Genomic DNA, 24162 nt, shown 5'->3' on the forward strand with positions numbered 1-24162 from the left:
GAGCGCCTGGTTCAGGGCCTGGCTCTCCTCAGTGCTCATGGTTGAGTTTGCTTTGGGCAGTAGAATGAAGGCTGATTCTTTCTCCTCTGCATATTCTAAAAGAAAATGTAATACTATTATTAAATTCAATTTAGGAAAAACAATGGGATCAGAAGATTGTACAGGAGAGGAAGAAGCTTTCCTCTGTCCTGTTTTTTGCCAGTCCAAGGAGTTCCAACAAAAACAGCTTATTTGGATCTGAAGTAGGAAAGAAAAACTCTTAAGTTCTCTTCTTCACTGACACTCCTCAGGAAATATATTCAGCCTTGTAAATAAACATGTCCTTCCAAGCCCTGAAAGTCCAGCCCAGGATTATTATTAGACCTTGTTCTTTCTCTGAATCAGAGCATCTGTGCAGCAATGACAACGTGATTTTAAAAACCAAGGTTAATTTCTTGTATGTGCACTTTTTTTCTGGAAAGAGACACAAGAAACTGGTGACATTGGTTGCCTCCATAAAGGAGAACTAGGTGGCAGACTTCTTACTGTGTATGTACCCTTTCATATCTTTGAATTTTGAACCCTATTACCTACTCAAACATTTTTTAAAAGAATAATAGAGACAAAAAAGTTCAATGTGATCCAGGTGTCTTGTTTCTCAGGCCTGAGCTCCTTGTGGCTTGAGAAACTAATAAATTAAGAGATGACAGGCTCAGAAGCATACCAGGTACCAGGCTATAGTTAAGAGTATCTTCTGGCAGGAAAAAGCTTACTCTTGGGAAATTTAGAAAGTAAATCTTTCACAGAGAAAATTCCTCTGAAGTTACAAAATATTAAAATATTATAATTACTTGAATTTGTGTGTGTGTGTTCATTCCAATAAGCTGTATATATTTTTTATTTTTTATTATAAGTGTACAGTTGAGTAGTGTTAACTGTATTTACATCTGTTGTGTAACATATCCCTGGAATGTTTTTATCTTGCTAACTGAAACCCAAGACCCATCAAACAACTCCCCGTTAACCCATCCCCAGCCCTTGGCAAATGCAATTCTACTTTTGGCTTCTAGGACTTTGACTATTTCAGATAACTCATATGAAATGGAAGCACACAGTATTTGTTCTTTTGTGACTGGCTTATTTCAGTCATGTCCTTTAGGTTCATCAATGTTGTAGCATGTGACAGGATTTCCTTCTTTTTAAAGGCTGAATACTATTCCACTGTGTGTCTTAACCACATTTTGTTTAGCCATTCCTCTGTTGGTGGACATTTAGGCATTTTTTACCTCTTGGCTATTGTGGATAATGCTGCAATGCACTTGGGTGTGCAAGTATCTCTTTTAAGATCCTGCTTTCAATTCTTTTGGATATATATACCGAGAAGTGGCATTGCTGGATCGTATGGTAATTCCGTTTTTAGTTTTTTGGAAACCTCCATGCTGTCTTCCACAGCAGCTGCACCATTTTACATTCCTACCATCAGTGTGGTGGGACTCCGATTTTTCCACATCCTTGCCAACACTCGTTATTTTCTGTTGGTTTTGGTGGTGACCATCCTATGTGTATGAGGTGAGATCTCATCATGGTTTTCTTTTGCAGCCCTCTAATGATGAGAGGTGTTGATTAATCTTTTCGTATACTTGTTGGCCATTTGTAAACCTTTGGAGAAATGTCTCTTCAGGCCCTTGACCCATTTTTTTCCCCTTAGATTTTCTGATTTTTTTTTTTCAGCTTTATTCTAGTATAATCTATTTTTTTGTGACAAATCCATTTTTTAGTTGGGTTGCTTTTGTTGTTGTTGTTGAGTTTTAAGAGTTCTTTATATATTTTGGCTCTTAATCCCTTATGAAATATAGGATTTCCAGTGATTTTCTCCCATTCCATAGGTTCCTTTTTACTCTGTTGATTGCTTCCTTTGATGTGCAGAAGTTTCTAAAAAGTTCCATCTGTCTGTCTCTGCTTTTCTTACCTTTGCTCTTGGTGTCTCGTCCAAAATCACTGTCAAATCCAGTGTCATGAAGCTTTTGTTTTGTTCTAGGACTTTTATACTTTTAGGTCGTTCGTCCAATTTTGAGTTAATTTTTGCATATAGTATAAGGTAGGGGTCCAGGTTCATTCTTTTACATGTAGATATTCAATTTTCCCAGCAGCATTTATTGAAGATACTGTCTTTTCTCTACTATGCCCCTTCTGGCACCCTAGTCAAAGATCATTTGACTGTACACATGAGGGTTTATTTCTAGGCTATTCTGTCTCTTTGGTTTGTGTATCTGTCTTTAAGCCTGTATAACATTATTTTGATTTGTGTAGTTTTGTATTATATTTTGAAATCAAGAAATGTGGTGCCTCCAATTTTGGTCTTTTTTTTTCAAGATGGTTTTGGCAATTTGGAGTCCATTGAGTATTACTTGAATTACTTGAAACATGTTTATTTATGCATTTTATATATTGCTTAAAAATGGTAATGAGATAAGCATGATGGGGATGCCAGAGGTGTTCAGGATAGTATTCAAGTGGGTATTTTGTAACTGATTTTATTCCAGATGCCCTCCTTCATGATAACCAACTGCTCCTTTATCAAAACCAGGACTTGAGAACATCTCTGGCCATTTAACTCAGTGGATTATGTACTTTTTCTTCCTTCAGATTCCCACAAAGTTAAAAGAGGCATTGAGAATTGCCAAAGAATGTATAGAAAAAAGACTAATTGAAGAACAGAAGCAGGTAAATTGCTAGTAGTTCCTTATTGTTTTTTCATCTTTCAGTTTTCACATCCTGTGCCATAGTATTCACAGTGACTTACTTTTGACTGGCTGTTCAATCCATAAACATTTCTTGCATCCTCACTCTGAACTGGACTCCATGCTCAATGCTGTGAGAGAGCCAGATGCTTCACAGTCCTTCCCTCAAGGTGCTCAGCTTATGGGGAAAACAAACATGCCTATAAATGGTGGTCAGCATTTCTGATTGGGGCAGGCAGTATGGTGGTGGGGCACATGTGGTCCTTACTCTAAAAGTGCTAGGAGCCACACTTGTCTTCTATAGAAGAGGGAAAGGCAGGAAGGAACGGGGAAAAATGGAAAAGGTCTTCATCTTCTGGCATACTCTTTTCCCAAACATCCAGACCCGAGCTTGGAGGCAGACAGGCTGAGCAAGGAAGGAATTTTCATCCAAATAATTTGATTTGGCAAAACATGTTAGAGATTTTCATTAACATAGGATATACTTACTTTGTGGTGAATTGTGGTCTCTTAAAGATTCACCAGCATCGAAGACTGACAAGAGCTCAGTCTCACCATGGATCTGAAGAAGAGAGGAAAAAGAGAAAGATCTTAGCTCGAAAGGTAAGCCTGATGTCTCTGAATTCTCTCTGTGAATTCTTGACTACATGTGAAGAAAGTTCTTAGGTTAATAGTGCATGTTTAAAGACAAGATTTTGTGCTATGTCTCCTTGAAAGCTAAAACTAGTTCCAGATGACTGGTTTGCAGCTTTTAAAAAAGAGCCATATAATATCAGCAGAGAAATGGACCATATAGTTTCCTGGCTTGCTGGGCTGATTACAGCCTAATGTAATTGAGGAGAATGACTGGCTTGAGAAAGTACACTCAGCATTCTTGGTTTTGTTCCCCCTTTGTTTGTGGCTTGTGGCTTCTTAACTGTATTAAGTTATGAGGTCAAATATGACCTTGTATGTAGCTAGTTTAACTTTGTGCCTGGAAAATATTTGTATTCTAACTCTCAGCTTCAGTGTGTTTATGCTTTACTTTTCCCCATCTCTCTTTTATTTTTAAAGAAGTCAAAACGGTCTGCTGTTGAAAACAGTGAAGAGTATTCAGCAAAATATAGCAACTCCAATAATTCAGGTAACTGGTTAAAGATTATCGTGGGGCCCTAGGACCCAAAGGTCAGGACTTGGAGTCGTTTTTGGTTTCTGGTGGCCAGAGACTGGGCAGTGTAGGGAACAGAAGAACCTTGCCCCTAGTGAAGGATTGTGACAACATGCATGGGCTCACAGGACTCAAGTGCTGGAAGAATCCTCTGAGGTTATGGGGTAACACAGCCTCCTCATTGATAGTGAGACTTGATCAACCAAAGATGAGCATTAGCCATGGTTGAAAAACCAATTCAACTTACAACACAAGGCCTCCTGTTTGTCAGTAGAACCTACATGAACAGAAACAACCCTGAGTCCTGCCCTGTACTTCGGTCCCCACATGGTGGGAGGATGTGCCCTCATATGTGGGTTAAGGAATGGACTCAACAGTGTGTGGGGATGGCAAGAAGCATCCTTCCAGAAGGACTGTGGTGGTACAGAGAGGACTATCCTGGACTGGCAGTCCTAGCTGTCACTCCTGGTGACCCCTTGCCCAGCCCTGCTGGCCTTGGGCCTTAATGTCTCCATCTTTGGAAATCAGAGCCAGATTAAATGATCCCTTGGAGACTGCCAGTTCTTCCACCTTATGCACTTTTTGAATCTTTTTTTTTTTCCCCTTCCACCTTATGCATGTATCCGAGGTAGAGTTCCACATAGAGAAGGAAAGGCTTCATCTAACCCGAAGCAGCTTTGGCTTAGCCCGGAGGGCCAAGGGAAGGGGAGGTTTTGTTAGGTTCAGGGATAGCTGCATATACTTTCAGGCAGGAGAAGGGCCAAGCAGAGAGAGAGAGAAGCTGAAGTTGTATGAGAGAATGGTAGGGGGCTGGAAGGCCAAGAGGTTAGCTGCAGGACCCCAACTGTCAGTCTCACCAGGGAGGAAGCCCATCCATCTCTTCTGGGATGTAGGAGCCAGGAGGGCTGGGTGAAGAGGCAGAGACATTTAAAAGTAGAAGGAAGGGAGGACATCGAGGGTGTTCCCAACTCATGCCTTCTCAGGTCTCTGCACAGTCAGTGAGGAGATGGCTGCCAGGGAGCACAGGACCTGAAGGCCAGACCAGCCGAAGCCAGAGATCACAGGCAGTGTGGGAGGGGCTGGAAGTTGGGAGAGTTGGGCTGGAAGTCACCCACTCCAGGAAGAGGGGAGAATGTGCTGATACCACTGCCTGCAGCGTTCAGCCGCCACAGAAGGGAAGAGAGGCGGGAAGCCCCAGTGAGGATGAAGGCCTGCTTCTCAGATACAGCAGCTGCTGTGGCTGGCGGGTAATTCCAGAGCTGGAGGTCTCTTTTCTCCATGGTTGATGCAACGGACATGGGCCAGTCTTTGTCATCATTAGGCTGAAACTCATGTCTCCAACCAGCATGTCTGACAGACATTCTGTCCGGCAACTAATTTTTTCCAAGCAGAGAAAGCCTGGCTCAGGGTCCTCCACCTTCCCGAGGCCCGGCCTGCCTGCAAGGTTCTGGGCCAGATGCAGCCAGATGAGATTCCAAGGACTCCAAGACCCCACCGCACCCTCAAGGTGTTCAGGAAAGCCAAGTAGCAGTTGGCAGAAATGTAAACATTATCTCCAGACCCCACTGGAATCACAGATTTGGTCTTTTCCCCTTTAAAATCTATGCTGGCACAACAAAGCAGTGGGAAGACAGGATGGGTTGGGTTTTGCCTCCTTTTTCAGTAAAACACCTCTCATATTTAAACAGGGTGGTGAGAGCATATTGCGAATAGTGAAAAGCCACTCGGCTTGAGGGAGGTGCGGTTTAATTCAGACATTTTTCCTCATGCCCAGCGTCCATGCCATGTCCAACCTGTCCTGTGGGCAGTGGGTGAGGTGATGGTTGGAGGCTTCTCAGGGACATGATCACAGCCACCCCTGGAGCCTCGGTTAACCCTTCCATAGGACCTCTGTGTCAGGGGACAGCCTTCATGTTGCCACAGAAGGGCTTATGTAGGAGCCTCTATCTGCTTATTGGGCCACTTCTATGTCAGGCCAGGAGGATATTCTCTGGAGACTTCTGAGCAATGGGGAGATGCTGAGAACTTGAGAATATGGGGAATATGCATATTGTTTTAATGTAAATAATGGTATTTGCTGGATTTCAGCTAAGAAGAGGCCTGGGAGACCCACACACTGAATAGGCTGACCCTACCTAATTGATGAAATGGAACTTCTACAGAGAACATTGCTAGGTGGATGCTGTGGGGAACTCTTACTTCCTTTGGAGAGGCCTCCACTGGACTGCTCTGTCCCTCTCTGTTTCTCTCTGTCCCCTGTATTGCTTGTGGCCATTGTCATTTGGCGTTCATTATCCAGGGACAGAAGCTGGGTCAGGAAAAGATACTACAGCCAACTGCACAAGTCGTTGACAGCTCAAAGTTGTTTTCAACCAGGCAGAGTGTGGGGAGCAGTGGGTGGCAAAGAGCCTTCAGTGGCCTGGGGAGGAAGCATGCCCTACACTGCAGTGATAGCCTGTGGTCACTGACTCCAGCCTCTGAATTCCCTGTCCCCCCTCATCTTTTACCATAAGGCCCACCCACTAAGCCACGTGCAGATTCTCAGGCAATGGTGGGTCCCAGCTCAGGCCAGATTTTAGGTGTCCGTCTTTGTCCCCATGAGGGTTTCTCTGTGTTTTCTCTTAGCAGGATCTGGGGCCAGCTCACCTCTCACATCCCCGTCATCACCGACTCCACCCTCTACAGCAGGTGAGTGATGGAGGCAAAGTAACCCTCTGCCATCCTCTGACCCAGCAGGAGGAGGAATGGGGCCCTTTCTCTTCCTGCCTGGGCCCAAGTGTGTCAGGGGTCAGACAGTACCTGCCTCCTCCAGAGAAAGCAGTGGGACTGCAAATTGGAAGAGCTGAGGGTCTAGATTTTCAAATTCAGACTTCACAGGGAGTGGAATAGTTGATTTCAGAGGCAGTAGCCACCCTCTGCTTCTAGCCAGCTCTCTTGCTGAAAAGCCTCACGCAGGGCTCCTCAGATCAGAGCTCGCCTCGGTACATGCTGAGCTGAACAAAACAGTTGCTCTGCTGCCCAGGCGCCTTGTTCTGCCAGAGCTGTCTCCTCAGGGAGCCCAGCCACAATGTCTGTGTGGTCACAGAGCAGAACTGGTGAGATGCCCAGGTGTGGTAGTGACCTAAGCACCGAACTTCTGATTTCCCGATAACTGTTGGTGCTCTGTTCTGCTCTGTAACACGTTTAGTCCTGGGAATATTTTTGTGGCCTTTGTTTTGCCTTTGTGAATTAAATCAGATTATGATGAGTTTTGTTTGAAAAATGTAGAAAGAATTTATCTTGGGGAATATTTATAAAAATAATCTCCAATTTCGTGGAATAGTCTCATGATGCTCTTTCCCTCTTTCCTATTTGAACTAATATCTCTTCCCTGACCATTTTGCTAGCCTCATAAAAACACATTGGGATACCAGTCATATTTCTTTTCACTTCTTAAAGGAACCAGATGTTTTCGATGTCAGAGGAGCTGGTTCTGCCATTCAGAGCTTGTCAGCTGTGCATGGAAGAGTTGCTGCAGCTGTCTGAAGGGAGGGTCATTGCCTGGGCTTGATTTATGAGCTGACAGTTCCATGTTCATCAAGGATTAAGGCGGTACCCAGGAGCTATCAAGAGCATTACCCATCTGCTCTCAAATACTTCTAATTGACCTTCTTAGGAAAATGACAAGCAAGCATAAACGGAATAGTTTACAAACTTCTGCTATAAGAGTGTACAAACTTCTTACTCAGCTTACTTCTGGCTGGTGGGTCTCTCCTCTTGCTGACCGAGGATGGTTACTGGTGGTTTGCTGGGGAGTGCTCTGGGCCAGGACCCATTTTGAGGAGCCAAGTACCTGGCTCGTGGGAATGATCATTCTTTTCCCTGGCTGACTTTGTCAGCAGATTTTACAAGAAAGCCCCCAAATATTGATCAAGGGAGAGTCTCGTCTTTTCCGTCTTGTGTAGGGGTGAGTTGTATAGACTGGTCAGAAATTTCTGGAGCTCCACTGCCCAGATCATGTTGAACCATTTTCTGGAAGAAAGGATATTAATTTCATACCCCTTAGACATTTGAAGGAAATTGGAGAGAATGAATAGTGAGAACCCATAAACCCTTTAACATATAAGGTGTCTCTTTAATCATATTGAACATCTACTGTATGCATTAGGTATAGTCCTGGGAAGTTAACTGCCAGTTCTCATTTTTAAATGCCTCAGGGAATTCTCCATCTATATGGATTTTTTTTCATGAATCCTCTGATTTACCTGTGTTTTGAATGGGAGCTATCTCATACTGTAGCAGGTTTGCATGAGACGAGGGAATTTTCAGAAGGAGAGAAGAAAAAGGGGGAATTTTTGGTAATGAGAGTCAATGTTGGAAAAACTTTGAGGTGAGTGGGAGTGGTAGGGGGCGTTACTGTGAATTTTGATCATACCTATTCTGAAAGGGAGTTGTGAGGATTGAGAGGGAAAACATATGTGAGGCCCCAAGCACAAAGCCTGGCACAAGTGATAAGTTCCCAGCAAATACTGGCTCCTTCTTTCCTTTATCTCCTTTAACGTTTTGTTGATGAAATTAGCAACTCAGCCCTAAAGACTGTACTCTGACCTCTGCTGGGCACTTATTGTAATGCATCTCTTAAAAATGAGAACTAGCCTTTGCCTGTCAACCCAGCATTTCTGGCCTTGAACAATGAATTTATTCATTCAGTTATTCACGATGCATTTAGTGAGAGGCTGAAATGTGCTGGGCACTGTGGTTGGCCCTGGCTTACAGGGACGAATAGACAGGGACCTAGCTCATGTGGAGTCGCATTTCTAGAGCCTCTCAAGAGCTCCAAAATGATAGACATAATTAAGCAAATGCTTTCCTTGAGGTCCAACCATGGTAATTTTCTTTTTTTTTCTCCCAATATTTACCCTCCTTCAACAGAGAATCTCCCCCCGAAAATCTAGTCCTCCAGCAAGCAGCGTCCCAAGCTTCTGTGCTGTGCGAGGCATGAGGGAGCCACAAACACGTAGTAGCTTCATGCAGCTGTGCCCATGGCTGATGCTCCGTAAATCCTTGTTGCTGGATTTGCTTGGGCTTGCTCTGCCTTCAGGGCCTCTGCTGGGAGAGAGCAGACTCCCAGCCTAGGGGTGGCATCTTCTGGCTGGTCAGCCCCCTGCTTAGACTGGCCCCTCCTTCCAGGACAGGAGGCCAGGCTTCTCCAGTGGGCTCATCTTTCTCGTTGCCTCTCTGCACTATCTTGTTGCTGGAATCACATTTGCTCTAATTTATGGCTTTACTTCTAGGCTAAGGTAATGGTTAAAAAAAAATGGCATGCTTACCTGGGAACCAAGTCAAGAATAGGTCTTCTAGCTTTATGATCAAATGCAATTTTCTCAAGAAAGGAAGGAAAAATCTTCACTTTCAAGGGCTAGTATTAAAAAAAGTATTCTTGCTCAAGGTAGCATCTCAAAAACACAATCTGGGAGCCCCTTGGGAAAGAACTACACCTCAGGCCGGGGAACCTAAACTCAAGGGCGAACACTTGCTAGTTCTGGGACCTTGAACCAGACTGTTGGCCTCCCTGCACTTCAGGTGTTCCCATGTGTCAGTGAGGATAATGACAGTGCCTGCCTATGGGAGTTATTACAAAGTTCCAGAGCATTTCCTGGGTGTGGGGTTAGAACAGCACTGGGTGTATAGTAAGCCCTCGGTACACCGTTCCTTACTGGGACGCCTTGGATGAGTCATTTTCCATGTCTAGGTATTGTTTACCTCATCTGTCAAAGGCAAAAAATGTGGGAATTAAGAGGAGACCATCTCACAGTCCCTTCTAATCAAGCATAGTGTAAATCTACTGGGGGCCCTGTGTGCTCAACAATAGGTCAGTGTAGGCAAGTTCAGTTTGACCGCATTGCCTTCCTTCCTGAAAGTATCAGTTTTAAGCACATACATGACAGCTTAGGGTATTCTTAAGCCCTGTTACTTTTAGTATGGAGCAGAAGTGACAGATGTTTCTAAGTGAAGGAGTGTCACCCTCATGAGCTCTTTCCAACAATTGCGTAAGTATGGGGCCTCTCCCATTTCTTACTGCACCTGCCTGCTATGGAGCCTCTTGAGGGATAAATATGTCCCTGAGTTTGGTGGTGATTCCATTGGGAGGGGTGGGATTCTCTAAAACTCTTGTGTTGGATCCTTATATTTTCGGTGAGAACATTCCTTTCTTTTCTGCTAAAGGCTATGCTCCCTACCTCTGGACAGTCACTCTTTCAAGAGCTTTAAAATTCTTTATCCTGACTTTTTTCATGGTAAATATCACCAACTCGTGTTTACACTCTGTATTCATAGAAATGAGTGGTTTAGAAGATCCAAATCTCCATACACACCGGGTTTGGGAAGGCTAAGTAAAGCAGGAGACCCTACATTATTGTTGTTTTTAATAATTGTATCTAACATATTGTAGGCACTTATTTTGTGCTAGGCACTGTTCTAAGTGATTTACAGTCATTGTTTTAATCCTTATGAATACCTTCCTATCCAATGAGAGTAGTTTCTACTATAGCTCCATTTTAAAGACACAGAAGCAGAGGCTCTAGTGAGGTGACAGACTTTGACCAAGGTCACACAAGCGGGGGGTGCTAGAGCCAGGATCCAAACTTGCTTCTGTCTTTGCTCTTTTACCCCTACCAATTTTCATCAGGTGCCTGTTCCCTTGGGTGCACTGCAGGGTGCTGTTAAATATTGACCAGTGGCAGGAAAAGAACCCTGAAAGTGGAGTCGGAAAACCCTGGCTGTGGGTCTGCCACTTCCCAGCTGTGACCTTGGACAAGTAATTTCCATTCTTTGAAGCTGTCTTTTAAAGGAATTCCTAATCTGTATTAGGTAACGTGCAAAAACAAAGCTTTATAAGCAGTAAAGTACTACCAAGCATAAGCTATAAATGCCCTGCAAGAGAATTCTAGCCCTTCATGCTTGCAGCTTATAATTTAATGTAATAATTTTGAAGAGAGAGTTGGCAATTTATAGAAAACTCAGTGTGTAAGAAAGAGTGGGGAAAGAGAAGTTTCATATCTGGAGATCTGAAGAAGGGAAAACAGAGCCTTATGGGCACAAAGTGACCAGAAGCTTAAATAATAGGAAGGATGGTTAAGAATAAATGAGGCACACACACAAAAAATGTATTTATTGAGAATGTTGGAGTTTCCAACATTTCCTGTCTAGCCAGGTTAAAGTCTGAAACCCGATCTAGGCTCAGAATCCATGTCTCTGGCCATAAGAATTGCCCCCTTTTCTTTTCTTCCTTTTTTTTTTTTAAATTTTTTAAATGTTTATTTATTTTTGAGACAGAGGGAGACAGAGCGCGAGTGAGGGAGGGGCAGAGAGAGAGGGAGACACAGAATCTGAAACAGGCTCCAGGCTCCGAGCTGTCGGCACAGAGCCCGATGCAGGGCTCAAACCCACAAGCCGTGAGATGATGACCTGAGCCGAAGTCAGACGCTTAACCGACTGAGCCACCCAGGCGCCCCACGAATTGCCCCCTTTTCTAAAGACCTACACATACACAAAGCAGTTCCCATCTTTGGGATGAACAGCTCTGCCTGCAGCGCTTCTCTGAAGAGTGTGTTGGCTCTGCTCTCCCGCCCTCTTAGTCTCCCTTCCCCACTTCCCAGCCCAAGCGTGTAAGCTCCTCCCTTGAGCCGTGGGCTGTTTCGGGTGGAAGTGGCACAGGGCAGTATCCCTGGCATCCTCCCAGAGCTGTCCCACGTGAGTGGTCAGTCTGCCCAGCCCCTCATGGGCCTCATTTCTCAGCCCCTCCACAGACAAAGGGATTTTCCTCTGGACACTAGGGCACATTGGTTCATCAGGAACTCTGGGATTCCCTGTCAGGAAGGCATTATCCTTCACATTTTGCCAGGAATCCAGTCAGTCAAAAGGAAGACAAGAACGTTTGCCTTGCTTTTTTTCTTTTTAATGGTTTCATGGCCTAAAGTAAGCAAATGCCACTCACTGACCAGTTCAGCCTGTAGAGCCCAGCTGCCTTCGGGGAGGGGCCTCTCATCCCTGGCCTGGAGCTCGCCTTAGACCTGCCCTGTGCTCCTGCTCTTCCCAACTTTAAAAAGACAGGTCTCCATTTTAGACTATGGAAGGCTTGATTGGAAAAAAGTGATAGACTTCTTGGTAGACTGTCCTTATTTAGCAATAGAACTAATTGCATTTCCAGTACCCATTCCACTTTTCAGGCGGGGTAGAACCTTCACAGGTCTTCTGAAGTGAGTGTTGTAAACAAAAACAGCACCTAAGTGGCTCAGAAAAACAGAACAAAGAGTATGAAGAGGAAAATGACTCCCTGGTTGCTCTATTAGCATGTTTGCCATGTTCTAAAAAAGTCCAGTGCGTTTTGCAGTTAAATATAGCCTAGTTTGGCAGTGAGAATAATAAGCATGTGATTCAAACTAATATTTTACTGTCTCTTACTATTTGATTAAATGACACTAAAAGCTGAATAATGACTTGTGTCCCTCTCTCTCTCTCTCTGTCTCTGTCTCTGTCTCTGTCTCTGTCTTTGCTGTTTTCAGTAGAGCATGCACCATTTTGAACGTGAATTTTCGGTAAAGTAAGCTATACTGATTTCTCTAACTTTAAAGATGCTCTGTTTCTGGATATGAAATGGGACCCAGTGCATCTAGATCACTGAAGTGATGAACAAATGGGAAAGCAGATTTGAGATGATTTCCTTCTCTGAACACTTAAATGAAATGCAGCATCTTTAAAAAGCACCCAAGTGACTTCATTATTCATTTCATTTTCACCCTGACCTTCAAAATCTTCATTTCCCCTCTGATGGTAGTTTTAAAACACAGCCCTAAAACCTAAAAATCAACTGCATGGCGTTTTGGCATATTTTAATTTCACAAAGCAGGGTCCCAAAGTCCTTGTGCAGCAAAAATATCGGTTCCTTATCACTCTGATGAAGGGAAAGAGTGTTAGCCGGTTGAGTTCTTGGTTACAGGAAGACAACTCACTGGCTTTTATAACTGGCAGTAGGGAAAAGTTCTTTTTTAAGCATCCCTAATAATTCTTGAGTTGAGACACGAGTGCAGCCTCCTCATCTATCTGAGGCAGAAGACAAAGGCAGTTGCCAAGAGCTGGGGGCTGCCTGCTTCCAGGGGGTCACTGCTGTCTGTTCTCTCTTGAGGGTAGCCAGCAGCTGTGGTGTTGGTCTGGTGGCCACGTGGCCTCCCCACTTCTATTCGTGGATCACAAAGGACTTCAGACCTACCAAGACCTGTAGACTGCCCACTGCTAAAACTGACCCCAAAGAAAGGGGATCCCCAGATGTCCTTCCCACGAGGCCGGTGAGGATGTTTCTGGCAAGACATTCTTCCCTGGGTCTAACATATGCTCTTCCTGCAACGGTCCATGGCCTGTTCCAGGGCCTCTGCTGGATTGCCGGGTTCCCATTAGTTTGGTGGATAGGATTCTGGGGAGGATAGAGTAGTTGATTTTTGGTCTTTTTGCCCAAGAGTAGGTAAGGTAGGAGAGAACTGGGTATAATTATAGATCAGCTGTTTTGGAGCATCCCTCATTCTGGGTTTTTGCAAGCCAGTATTTTTCAACGCTTGGTGAATTCAGTTAGCAAGCAATCCAACATGGAATCTGCCTGGTCTTGTCTATGGCCTGGGGATAAGGGCTATCAGATAACCCGTGGTGGGGAGAGCTTGTTCACATCTGAGGAGTCAGTGGCATTCAGGCATTAGGCAGTTGTTCCCAGGTTTGCCACAGGCCAAATAGCCAACTCTGAATTTGGCCCTTATTAATACTGCTAATTGTTAGAATGTATTATAGCTTAAGCCCCAACAAACCTTTAAAGGAAGCTTGTGAACTATAGAGAAGGCAAAAAGAAAAAGCCAAAAACCATGGTAGGGCTTACAGTCAGAGACTGAGTCCCTGGTCTGTGTTCCTGCTTCCTCCAGCGTTGGCCTTCTGACTCCCAGACCTCCTCCCCACTTCCAGAGTGTTCTGAGCTGGCAAGTTGAGGTCTGGCGTTGCCCTGATAGTACATGTCAAGATCTGCCCTGGTTGTTGCAGGCCCAGTGAGGAAAAGTGGGTCTCGTGGGACATTAGGCCCTTTGGGATTGGTCCGGCTCTCCATGACCCTGCTCTTTACCATTGGATGAGTAGGTCATTTGCTTTACAAGCATGGGTTACTCTGTGGCACTTGGGACTATGTATTTATTTATGCTGCCTACATATTCTGAGAGATTCATTTAAAGTCCTAACAATGTCAGCCTTTACTTGGAAAATGAAGATCCATGTACTGAACATCACCTGCAACTCCCAAACTCTGGGATAGTGAATTTGCACTTTTAATTTTGAGTGCCTGGTGATGAAGCCAAAGTCAAGGGTTGGCTCCTTGTGAAGACCAGGCAGATTTGTTCTGTGCCAAGAGGCAACCCATATCCAAGTCCAGCTGCTGAGGCCTGCCTCTAGCCTCCCAGAATCCTGGGCTAGAGGGGTAACTGGTCTCTGGATGGCTAGCTCTATGCCTTTAGCAGAAAGAACTCAAGTGCTGTCGCAGCCCAGAGCCTGCCTTCTTTCTTGTAACCTGCAGTGACTCTTCTCCAGGGTTAAAGCACAAAGCTGGCAGGCGGAAACCCTGGAGCTCCTTGACATCAGGCCCTGAATGTCAAGTCCAGATTCTGCCGCCCTTTGCCGGTCATTGGGTAGTGCTGAGGGTTACTGTTGCCAGCTGACTCCTCCAGGCTCTCTCGGTGCTGCATTTGAGTTCCAAGAGCCTTCAGAGACCATTTCCTCTCCTCCTGGTATTTCATCAGCCACTATCCAAAAACCCCCTTCAGAGGAATGCTTCTGTCACACACCGTCGCTGCTCTTCTCACCTCAGCAATCATTTGTGCGTTTAAAGTCCTTTTTATCTTTGTAGCCCGGTAACATAGAGCTGGGAACATTTGTCCACAATCCACCCTGGCAGAGCACATAATAGAACTTCGTTCATTAGGTTGTTACTGTATGGAACCAAGGAGAATTACATTTTGTTCATTTGTCTGTATTTAATATTTATTTGTATTGCTGTACTTTCATGATTTGAGAATTCTAAGATTGCAGAGCATGAATGTGTGTATCTGTGTGATTCTTTTAATTTCAGCTGCCTTAGGTTTGGGTAAAAGATGTAAGGAAGGTAAGTGGTTTTCTATGAAATACTTTGTTATGTGTCACATTTGGTAAAAAGGATGCTCTTACCCAAGTATTTTATTGGTGATCCTGAAACACTCACCCATATAAATTCAAGTGGCAATTGGTATATTTATTTACCATCACAGCTCAGTAGCAGCTTAGGGGGGAAAACTACCTACCAGAATGTCTGGCTGGTGTAGCCCTAGGAGGGGCTGAGGGTAAGGCCAGAAAAAGATAGTGGAGTTACCGAGAGCTGCAAGGGTCACAGGAAATGGGCAACCAACTCTGTGGCACAAGCAAGTGCTTTAAGGAAGGTCTTTGGCTGTACTCCGTTTTTATTTTGTCCTAGGAGAATAATTCATTCATTGATTCAAAACTATAAAATTAAACTGCCAAATGTTCACATGCTTGGAAGCTAAGGGGAAGTTTCAGATACGCTTCCAGTTTCCTTCTCCTTGCCCACTAGGGTAGAGTCTTTCCTGCTGCTTCAGCAAAGATGTAGGGTTAGTGCAGCTCCATCCTGGCCCTGGGTTAGGCCACAGTGGAAGGAAGGGGGCTGAGGAAGATTGCCTCCCTGAGAATACCATTGCCAGGGAGAGAGCCCGCTGCCCCCTGCTTCACTGTTAACGGTTACTCGCATTTTATATTTCTTTAATGCAGCCTAATAGGAAATGACTATTGGAGACAGATGGCCCTGGGGAGCCCATAACTCAGCCCCTCCTTGCCGAGAATCCAGTTTGTCATTTTACATTAAATCACATCCTTCAAATATTGTGTGTGCTGGCGCAGCTAAAGAAATGTTCATCCTTTATTAGTCACTGTTACTCAGGTAGCCCAACTCTGTGCATACAAATGTCTATCTTTACTTGCTAGCTCAGAGGTGGTGCTGCCCAGGACCTGGCTAAAGTAGCTAATGGAGCTTTTCTCTTGGGACCATTGCTAGAATTTGGAAATGGAGTTAGGGCTCATCTACCCAGAGAAAATGTCACTCTGCAGAGTTTCGTGCAATCTGTGATATTTGTTCAGTCTTTTCCCACATGACTATTACTGGGAGAAACGGCAACCTTTAATTACTTCCCCTTTGATGCTTGTAGCTTCCTTGTTTGGTATTTGAAAAAAAACATACAGCACTGGGTAATCTTGGTCTCTCTGAGGGAGAAACATTTGCAGTCTCCTCAAAGCTCGTTGCACCCAGGACCGAGCAGGAGCCTGTGTGCTGGGTGTTTGGAGATGATACTGACTGCGCGTTCTTTCCTCCGTAGGGATGTCCACATTACCTCCACCGCCTCCGCCTCCGCCACCAGCAGCTCCCTTGCTTCCTGCGAGCACAGAGGCGCCTACACAGCTCCCGCCCCAGGCTGTGAATGGCGTGAGCCGAGGGGCCTTACTCAGCTCCATCCAGAATTTCCAAAAGGGAACTTTGAGGAAAGCCGAAACCTGTGATCACAGTGCTCCTAAGATCGGCTGAAGATTCGTGTTTACACTTGGAGGGAAAAGTTCTTTGTTTTTTCCTCCCACCTCCAGCCCCTAAAGCACTCTCTTTCCGGATGAACAATTGCTGAGCCAGTAAAGCCACATACTGTTTTGCAGATGCTCATCTAAGAGGCTTCTCAAGAGGGAAATATCCAAGTAGAATAAAGTCAGGCTGGCGTTTCTGCCTTAAGAAATAATTCGCTCCTTTATTACCACTTTAAAGGAGTCTTGTTCATCCTCTAATGGGCATCTTTTGGGGGCAGCAGCATATTGGAGTCAACATTTGCACCAACTTAAGGAAATGGACAGAAAAACAATGACAATATTCACTGCCAGCAGTGAATGACCTTTGTGTTGCAATCCCTCCCATCCCATCAGACACTCCCAGAAATGTTCCCCTCATAGTTCATTTCTCTATATAAAGCATTTTCTGGTTATTTCTTAGATTAAGTCCCATTCTTGCTACTTTATTTCCTTAGACATTAACACCGTAGTCCACAGCATAGTTACGTCATGGAGTCAGAGGAGCAACTGAGTTCATTTTCCACTCAAATAGACGGGGCCAAGTCAAGTCCATAACATTCTCTAGGTTCTAACAGGAATACTGCTGTGGTTACAGAACTCAGGGCTGCTAAGGCAACCACTCTTGACTCACGGTTCCTTTGAGTTTGAGTGTATTGAGACAGATGTTAACATCAGGAAAAGCTCTTGCCAATTAGAGGACCTTCTTAATCCTCAGCAATAAAGTTAAGTTTGTGGTTTGGGGGGAGGGGGTTACTATTACAACAAAAGTAAATTTGGCATCCATAGAAATCAGTTCTGATTTTTGAAAGATTTGTCCAAATATATCATTTTTTTAATGTTACTCATTAGATCCTTTATCCTACAATTTGCTTAAACCCTTAAATAAATTGCACTTTAAAGGATTATAAGTAATCCATTTAAAAATTCAAATACACACATCAGTGTTGGTTACTATGCAGAGAGAATGTCATTGTGTATAGTTTCATTTAATCTGTGACAAATGTTCAGCTGTATTTTTTATTAAAATAAACTATGTCAAGAAAATGTGTTGTCTATAGCTTGGCTAGATATTGTAAGTGGGAATTTTTTGTGGGAGCTTTTAGAAACATAGATCCACACAGTATTTCTAGTTTCCTTCCCACCTATCCTATGTCTCTTTTGTGTGCTATTTTCCCTCTTAATTACTAAAAGCTAACAATCCTGTCTTGCTATCTAAATTAGACACCACTTCTATGTTTCTAGAACTAACTTAAACCTGTCTTTTCTGTCTCAACTTCTAAAGAGGACAGCAGATGGCAAATGTCTGGTTTTTGGCCATGGGAAGAATACCTGACAGGAATTTTGGTTTAATTTTGATGGGAACCCTAATAGAATCGGACATTTGAAGAGTCTGTGGACAAGTCCCTGTTGCAAGTGTGATGGCAGTTTAGGTGATTAGAATCGCTAATTTTGTTCCAGAATTTTAAGACTCTTCCTGTCCCACATTTATTACTTCAAGAATATAAAAATATAATTAGTCATAGGAATTCCTTTATTCCTTATCAAAACAACCTAACGGCAAATGTACATAATATGCCTTTATTTTTACATACAAGTTGTCATTTTTGGATACATCTTTCAGCAGAACTCTGCCACATTCATACGTTGTCTTTGTGAGAGGGTGAAATTTTACATCAGCCTTATTCAAAGACCATGGTAATTGTAACACAAAAAAAAACCACCCTGGAGTCTAGGGTGGGAGAGAAGAGTTTTTCCACATACAAGCACATTTAAACTTATTCCAAGTACAAAAACATCTGTGTTGTTGCTTTAGACATAACTTTATGAATCATAAGGTCTTACAGTATAATCCAGGTGAAGTATCAGGACGTACTTTAGTAAATCCCAATGACTTGAAATTCAAGTCCAAACTAGATATTTAATGTTTTCTTTATTGCAAATATGATGTCTTTAACCTGAGGTACCGAGTTGTCTTCTAGAATCTTTGCATAAGGCATAGGGACATCAGCACCAGTGACGCGAACTGCAGGAGCATCCAGGAAATTGAATGCAGGGCCTAGGAGAGAAGGACGCTCAACTGAGAGAAGAAAAGCCACTGAGGACCAACACCTTCGCACAGGAAGTGTGGCTCTCCAAAGAAGAGAAAATCTAAAGGAATACTAATTACGGGGATTGTTTCTGGCTTTGTTTTTTTAAACATTCACCCAAAGGAAAAATGCCAAGGTGACAAGGTGAAAGTTGAGGCATTTGGTCACCCTTAGCCTCTGATCTCTATCCAGTATCCAGGTACACACTTGACTATTCTGGTCAACAGGTGGACCATTCTAGAACCAGTTTCTCTGAAGTAAGTACCTTCCATGATCCTGGCACAAATTTCAGCTCCTACTCCAAACTGTGGCCAGCCTCCTTCCACAGTTATCAGATGATTGGTCTTCATGACACTGGCTTCTATTGTTTCAACGTCCATTGGTCTGATGGTTCGCATATTTATCACCTAAACAAAGATACGCCTTATGGAGCCACTGTGCCACAGATAGTCTCACTCCCATAATGGCACTCCCTGTTTGGTTTCCTGTTAATCTCGGGGTCTAGGAAAATCTAATCTGCCTACTCAAGAACAAAATGGTAAAAAATAAATTGTAATTAAAACGAAAGTCTTTCTCTCTACCACAAGGAGCCCTGTTAAGAATTCACTTACCCTCAGGGTGCCTGGGTTAAACCTCCGACTCTTGATTTCAGTTCAGGTCATGATCTCACGGTTTGTGAGTTCGAGCCCCGCATCAGGCCACCGCTGACCACTGTTTGGTCTGTTTGGGATTCTCTCTCTTTCTCCCTCTCTGCCCCTATCCCTCTCTCTCTCCCTCTCTCACAAAATAAACTTAAAAAAAAAATTCACTTATCCTCCTGGACTTTAACTTCCTTCTCATCAAAACAACTAATAACAACTGACTGCTCACCATGTGCCAGGCGCCACACTAAGTGTGATTCTCACAACCACCCTGATGGGACAGTAAATGTGCTCTCCTCAGTTTACCGCTGACAGGGCTGAGATTCAGAGTATGTATCTTGTTCAAGTAGAACTAGCAAGTGGTAGGTCCTGGATGTGAAAGGGTAAGACACCGATTTCTAAGTTTCCCCTTCTCCCAACCTCCAGCTCCAACGCTGGCTCCCCACTTGAGAAAGCAGGTACTCTTCTAAAAGATCCAACCTATGTGGTAAAAAGCTAGGTATCTGAAAAGCAAGCGGGTTCCCAGCTTCATGCAGAGGCAGAACTGAGTGACAAACCAAGAGTTTTACACTTAGGGGAGTTGGAATTCTGTAGTAGGCTAACTATTTCTGGATCTTAAAACTAAAAGGAAACTTTCTGATTCTTTAAGAATAAATGAATGTCCATATACCTCACATTCAATTCCTTCTTTGGATAGCACCGTTGCAGCTTCTAAGCAGTGGCCCACGGGTCTTGAATGGGAAACTACAGTTATGTGTGTCCCTGAAACAGAGCAGTCACAGATCAGAGGCCGGGTTGGCACGAAAGCTGCCGTACTGCTCTGTGGCCACGGCAGCTCTTGTTCACGTGTAAAATCTTCAGCTCCGCTCCATTCCAGTGGGATGAGGAATGTGGTAGCCTCCCTAAAGATGAAATACAAATCTACTGGGCTGAGATTTAGGAAAGCACAAGCGTATGAGCAACTCATGACACATTCTTAACTTGAACTCATCCTGTAGTTTCCTGATCAAAGTAAAAAGCAATAACTTAAGACCGAATCTGACCAACATAAGTAGAGTGGCTGAATTACAAATAATGTTTAAATGTACTAAGTTCTCTTACCTTGCCTTTCTATTTTGGCCTTTCCAATGGGAATCAGAAAATCTTTTGATTGAGCTTCTGAGGGAAATTCAAAAGGAACTCCATACATCAGTTCGTTCTCTAGCACCACCACTGCAAAATACAAAAATAAAAAAAGAGAGAGAGAAAGTAAGCACAAGAAGGGAGAGACAGAGGAAATGGGAGAGGAAAAAAAAAATTTTTTTAAGTTTATTTTGAGAGAGAGAGCATGTGTCAGTAGGGTACGGGCAGAGAGAGGAGGAGAGAGAATCCCAAGCAGGCTCCACACTATCAGTGCAAAGCCCAATGCGGGGCTCGATCCCGTGAACCATGAGATCATGACCTGAGCCAAAACCAAGAGCTGGACGCTTAACTGACTGAGCCACCCAGGTGCCCCATGGAAGGAGAGAATCTTAAGCGGCTCCACACTCAGCACAGAGCCTGACTCAGGGCTCAATCTCATGACTGTGCGATCATGACCTGCGCTGAAATCAAGAGCTGGAAACTCAACCACTCAATTCACTGAGCATCCAGGCACCATGCAAAATACAGATATTTAACAAAAGTAACTACGTGACTAAATGTATTTTCAACACTAACAATCATTATGTGAAAAGTTTCACTGTGCTGATTAGGAGACCTCATATCTGTCATGTCCAGTAGCCCTGAATGGTTTAGGTACTGGCATTTACAGTCTGGCCAATCCTAATTTTACCTGTTGCAATTAAACCAGTGTTGTAGGTACCTAACAGGCTCCCTTACAGCAGGAAAACAAAAATAAAACAACTTTTAAATTGTGTTTATTGTCTCTGTAAATCATTAACATTTTATATGATCTAAGCCTAACTAGAAGCCTATAAGGGTTCCTTCCAGGCAAAGATTTCAATTTAGTTGTTTAATGATCAAAAGAGACCCAAGGGTCACTCTACTAACCTGGGTTGTTATCCCGAATGGCTGATTTAATAAGTCCTTTTGCATCCTCTGAATTCCAGGGGCTGACCACCTTTAAGCCTGGGCAGTGCCCATACCAGGCAGCAAAGCACTGTGAGTGCTGGGCAGCCACGCCTGCTGAGGCGCCATTGGGCCCCCTGAAGACTATGGGCACAGACTGAAAGCCCCCTGACATGTAGTAGGTCTTGGCAGCTGAGTTTATAACCTGGTCAATGGCTTGCATTGAGAAATTGAAGGTCATAAATTCACAAATGGGCCTCAACCCAGCCTGTCAAATCAAAAACAAAGATCTTAAAAAAATGAGAAACAGCAGTAAAGAGTGGCAATCACTCCAAAATTCAAACAATGTTTTCAAAAGGTCACGTGAAAAGAAATTTCTTTGGATGAGATTCATAAAGAGGATCACATACCATGGCCGCACCCACGGCAATTCCAGCAAAGCCCATCTATAAGTAAAACACAAACACAAGTGAAAATCCATAAAAATTAGAACAGTGTACGCGTGAACAGACACGCCCTGAAAGGTCTGCTTCCTGATGGAAGCCTTACCTCAGATATGGGAGTGTCTATGATCCTCTTATCTCCGTATTTCTTCCACAGGCCTCGACTAACCTAAAATTACACATTGATTTCATTACTTTTAAGTGTATCTGGGGGCAAATGGCTACCTTAATTCATATTGATTTCAGGTATCTTGATTACCTTATATGCCCCATCATACTGGGCAACTTCTTCCCCAAGCAGAAACACCTTCTCATCTCTTTCCAGCTCCTCATCCATACCTTGGTTTATAGCTTCACGAACTGTCACCTGTCACAGGGATGGGAAAAACAGTTAATAAACTATAGGATCATTCTGGATACGACTCAGATTCTCTTATAATTATGTAGGCTGCATACAGCAGAGAATATAAAAACTATCACTAGAACAGGCTTCTCTTTAAAAGTTCAAAAAATTCTTGGGGTGTGTGGGTGGCTCAGTCAGTGAAGTATCCAGCTCCAGCTCAGGTCACGATCTTGTGGTTTGTGAGTTCGAGTCCCACGTCAGGCTCTCTGCTGAGAGCTCAGAGCGTGGAGCCTGCTTCGGATCTGTGTCTCCCTTTCTCTCTTTCTGCCCATCCCCGCCCCCCTCTCTCAAAAATAAACATGAAAAAAATTTTTTAAATAAAAGTTAAAAAAATTCTAAAAATCTGTTTACTGGCCAGACCAGCTCATGGGTAGTTTCCTAAGTAGAAAATACACTGGGTTGTTTTATTTCCACATTTGGTATAGTGTAGGGCAGAGAACTATTAAGAAAGACTAAATAAAACTATGTTTTGAGCACTTACTAGGTGCCAGGCACTACCTTCAAAATCTACAAGTTATTTTACTAAACAGCTTGGTAGAATCCTCTAGTAAAAAAAAAAAGGGGGGGGGGTGGTGGGGAATTCCTCAAAGAGGAATGATCCAACAATTCCACTTCTAAATATGCTCAAAAGAAAAAAAAAAAAAAAAAGCAGGGACTCAGATACTCGCACACCAATGTTCTTAGCAGCATCATTCACAAATCCATATTTCACAATCACATGTGAAAACACCCACATGTCCATCAAAAGATGCATGGATAAATAAGAGGTGGTATATGCATAAGATGGAATATTATTCAGCCTTAAAAAAGAAATGAAATTCTGACACATGCTACAACATGGATGAACCTTGAAAACATCATGCTAAGTGAAATAAGCCAGTCGTAAAAGGACAACCATTGTATGATTCTCCTTACAGGAGGTACCAAAAATAGATAAATTCACAGACACAGAAAGTGCAATAGAGGTTACCAGGAGCTAGGGGGAAATGAGAAGTTAGTGTTTAAGGGGTAAAGAGTGTCAGTTGGTGAGGATGATAAAGTTCTAAACACGGATGGTGGTGATGGTCTCACAACATAGTAAGTGAACTTAGTGCCGCTGAACATACACTTTAAGATGGTAAATTTGGTTACGTATATTTTATTACAATAAAAAATTTTAAAGGGGGATGAGGGAAGAAGCGTCTAGTTTACTCAGGTCGCCCACAGATTCCAATGAGCCTGGAGGGGGTGACATGCCGGTGGGCTTGGCGATGGGTCACAAAACAGGAACCACGAGTCCCACGCAGGACGTGGGAACCCGCAGACCACAGGGCCGGCTGCCGCCCCCCTCACTGCATAGCGCAGGCGCGTCCCCGGTCTCCTCCCCGGGACTGAGGGACCCCCTCCCTCCCCCGGCTAGCGTCCAGGCGACTTACCTGCAGCGCCGCCGGCGCCGTTCGGTGGAAGCGCCTCCTCAGCAGCCCGGAGACCTGGAGGGGAGAGAGAGCACGCTGAGAGGGGGCGCAAGGTGGGCAGGAATCGCGCGGAGGCACCCGTGCCGCTGCCTACCTGTTCAAGGGGTCTCCGCACCAGCCCAGACACAGCCGCCATCTTGACCGTGTCCTCTAGCCGCCGCCAAATGACAACACAGCGCGGCCGCAGTCCTGTCAGGCCCCGCCTCCCCCGCCAGCTCTAGCCAATGGCAGGGAGCCGCGCCTGCGTGCCCCGCCCATCCCCCCTGGGGTGAGGGGCCGAAGGGCGGGACCAAAGTGGCGCGTGGGGTGGTTCTACAGCTCTTTCTGGGGCCTGACTCCAATCGACTTCGTCCGGAGTGGCGGCTGCTGGCATGCTGGCCGCACGTCGGGGACACGTCCCTAAGTGGTGCTCCTTGAAGCACGGGACCGAAAGTCAGACTCTGAGGAACATAATTGAAGGCTGGAGGAACCTTAAGAGTTAGGTCAGCCTTTGAGGCACTGAAAACCTTAGGGCACCAAGTAACGCTTGCGCACAGTCTAGTGTAGGAACTTTTTCCCTTG

At 44.3% G+C, this 24162-nt stretch overlaps 2 protein-coding genes across 12 annotated transcripts in view; one reads left to right on the forward strand and one right to left on the reverse strand.

Moving 5' to 3' along the window:
- PXK (PX domain containing serine/threonine kinase like) overlaps nucleotides 1-17568 on the forward strand; it is a 74302-nt gene extending 56734 nt beyond the window's left edge. For 2 of the 11 annotated variants that reach the window (XM_060631409.3, XM_060631420.3), the window contains 5 exons: nucleotides 2626-2703; nucleotides 3237-3323; nucleotides 3774-3843; nucleotides 6493-6555; nucleotides 16290-17568. In XM_060631409.3, coding sequence (XP_060487392.1) covers nucleotides 2626-2703; nucleotides 3237-3323; nucleotides 3774-3843; nucleotides 6493-6555; nucleotides 16290-16495 — 504 coding nt within the window. In that variant the 3' untranslated portion in view covers nucleotides 16496-17568. Of the gene's footprint in view, nucleotides 1-2625; nucleotides 2704-3236; nucleotides 3324-3773; nucleotides 3844-6492; nucleotides 6556-12410; nucleotides 12449-14998; nucleotides 15036-16289 lie in introns of all 11 variants that reach the window. The other 9 variants (XM_060631421.3, XM_060631422.3, XM_060631412.3 and 6 more) reach the window with 9 other exon arrangements.
- Nucleotides 17569-18037: 469 nt separating this feature from the next.
- Nucleotides 18038-23820, reverse strand: PDHB (pyruvate dehydrogenase E1 subunit beta). The gene is made up of 10 exons (XM_060631423.3): nucleotides 23696-23820; nucleotides 23563-23616; nucleotides 22004-22111; nucleotides 21851-21913; nucleotides 21712-21747; nucleotides 21284-21569; nucleotides 20354-20464; nucleotides 19923-20014; nucleotides 18877-19018; nucleotides 18038-18580 (listed from the first exon to the last, which is right to left on the reverse strand). Exons 1-10 carry the CDS (start codon nucleotides 23735-23737, stop codon nucleotides 18435-18437), a joined length of 1080 nt encoding a protein of 359 aa, XP_060487406.3. The 5' UTR covers nucleotides 23738-23820; the 3' UTR covers nucleotides 18038-18434.
- Nucleotides 23821-24162: the final 342 nt, after the last annotated feature.

The sequence above is a fragment of the Panthera onca genome, chromosome A2, assembly GCF_046562875.1.
Source record: "Panthera onca isolate mPanOnc1 chromosome A2, mPanOnc1 haplotype 2, whole genome shotgun sequence".
NCBI classification, from domain to species: domain Eukaryota; kingdom Metazoa; phylum Chordata; class Mammalia; order Carnivora; family Felidae; genus Panthera; species Panthera onca.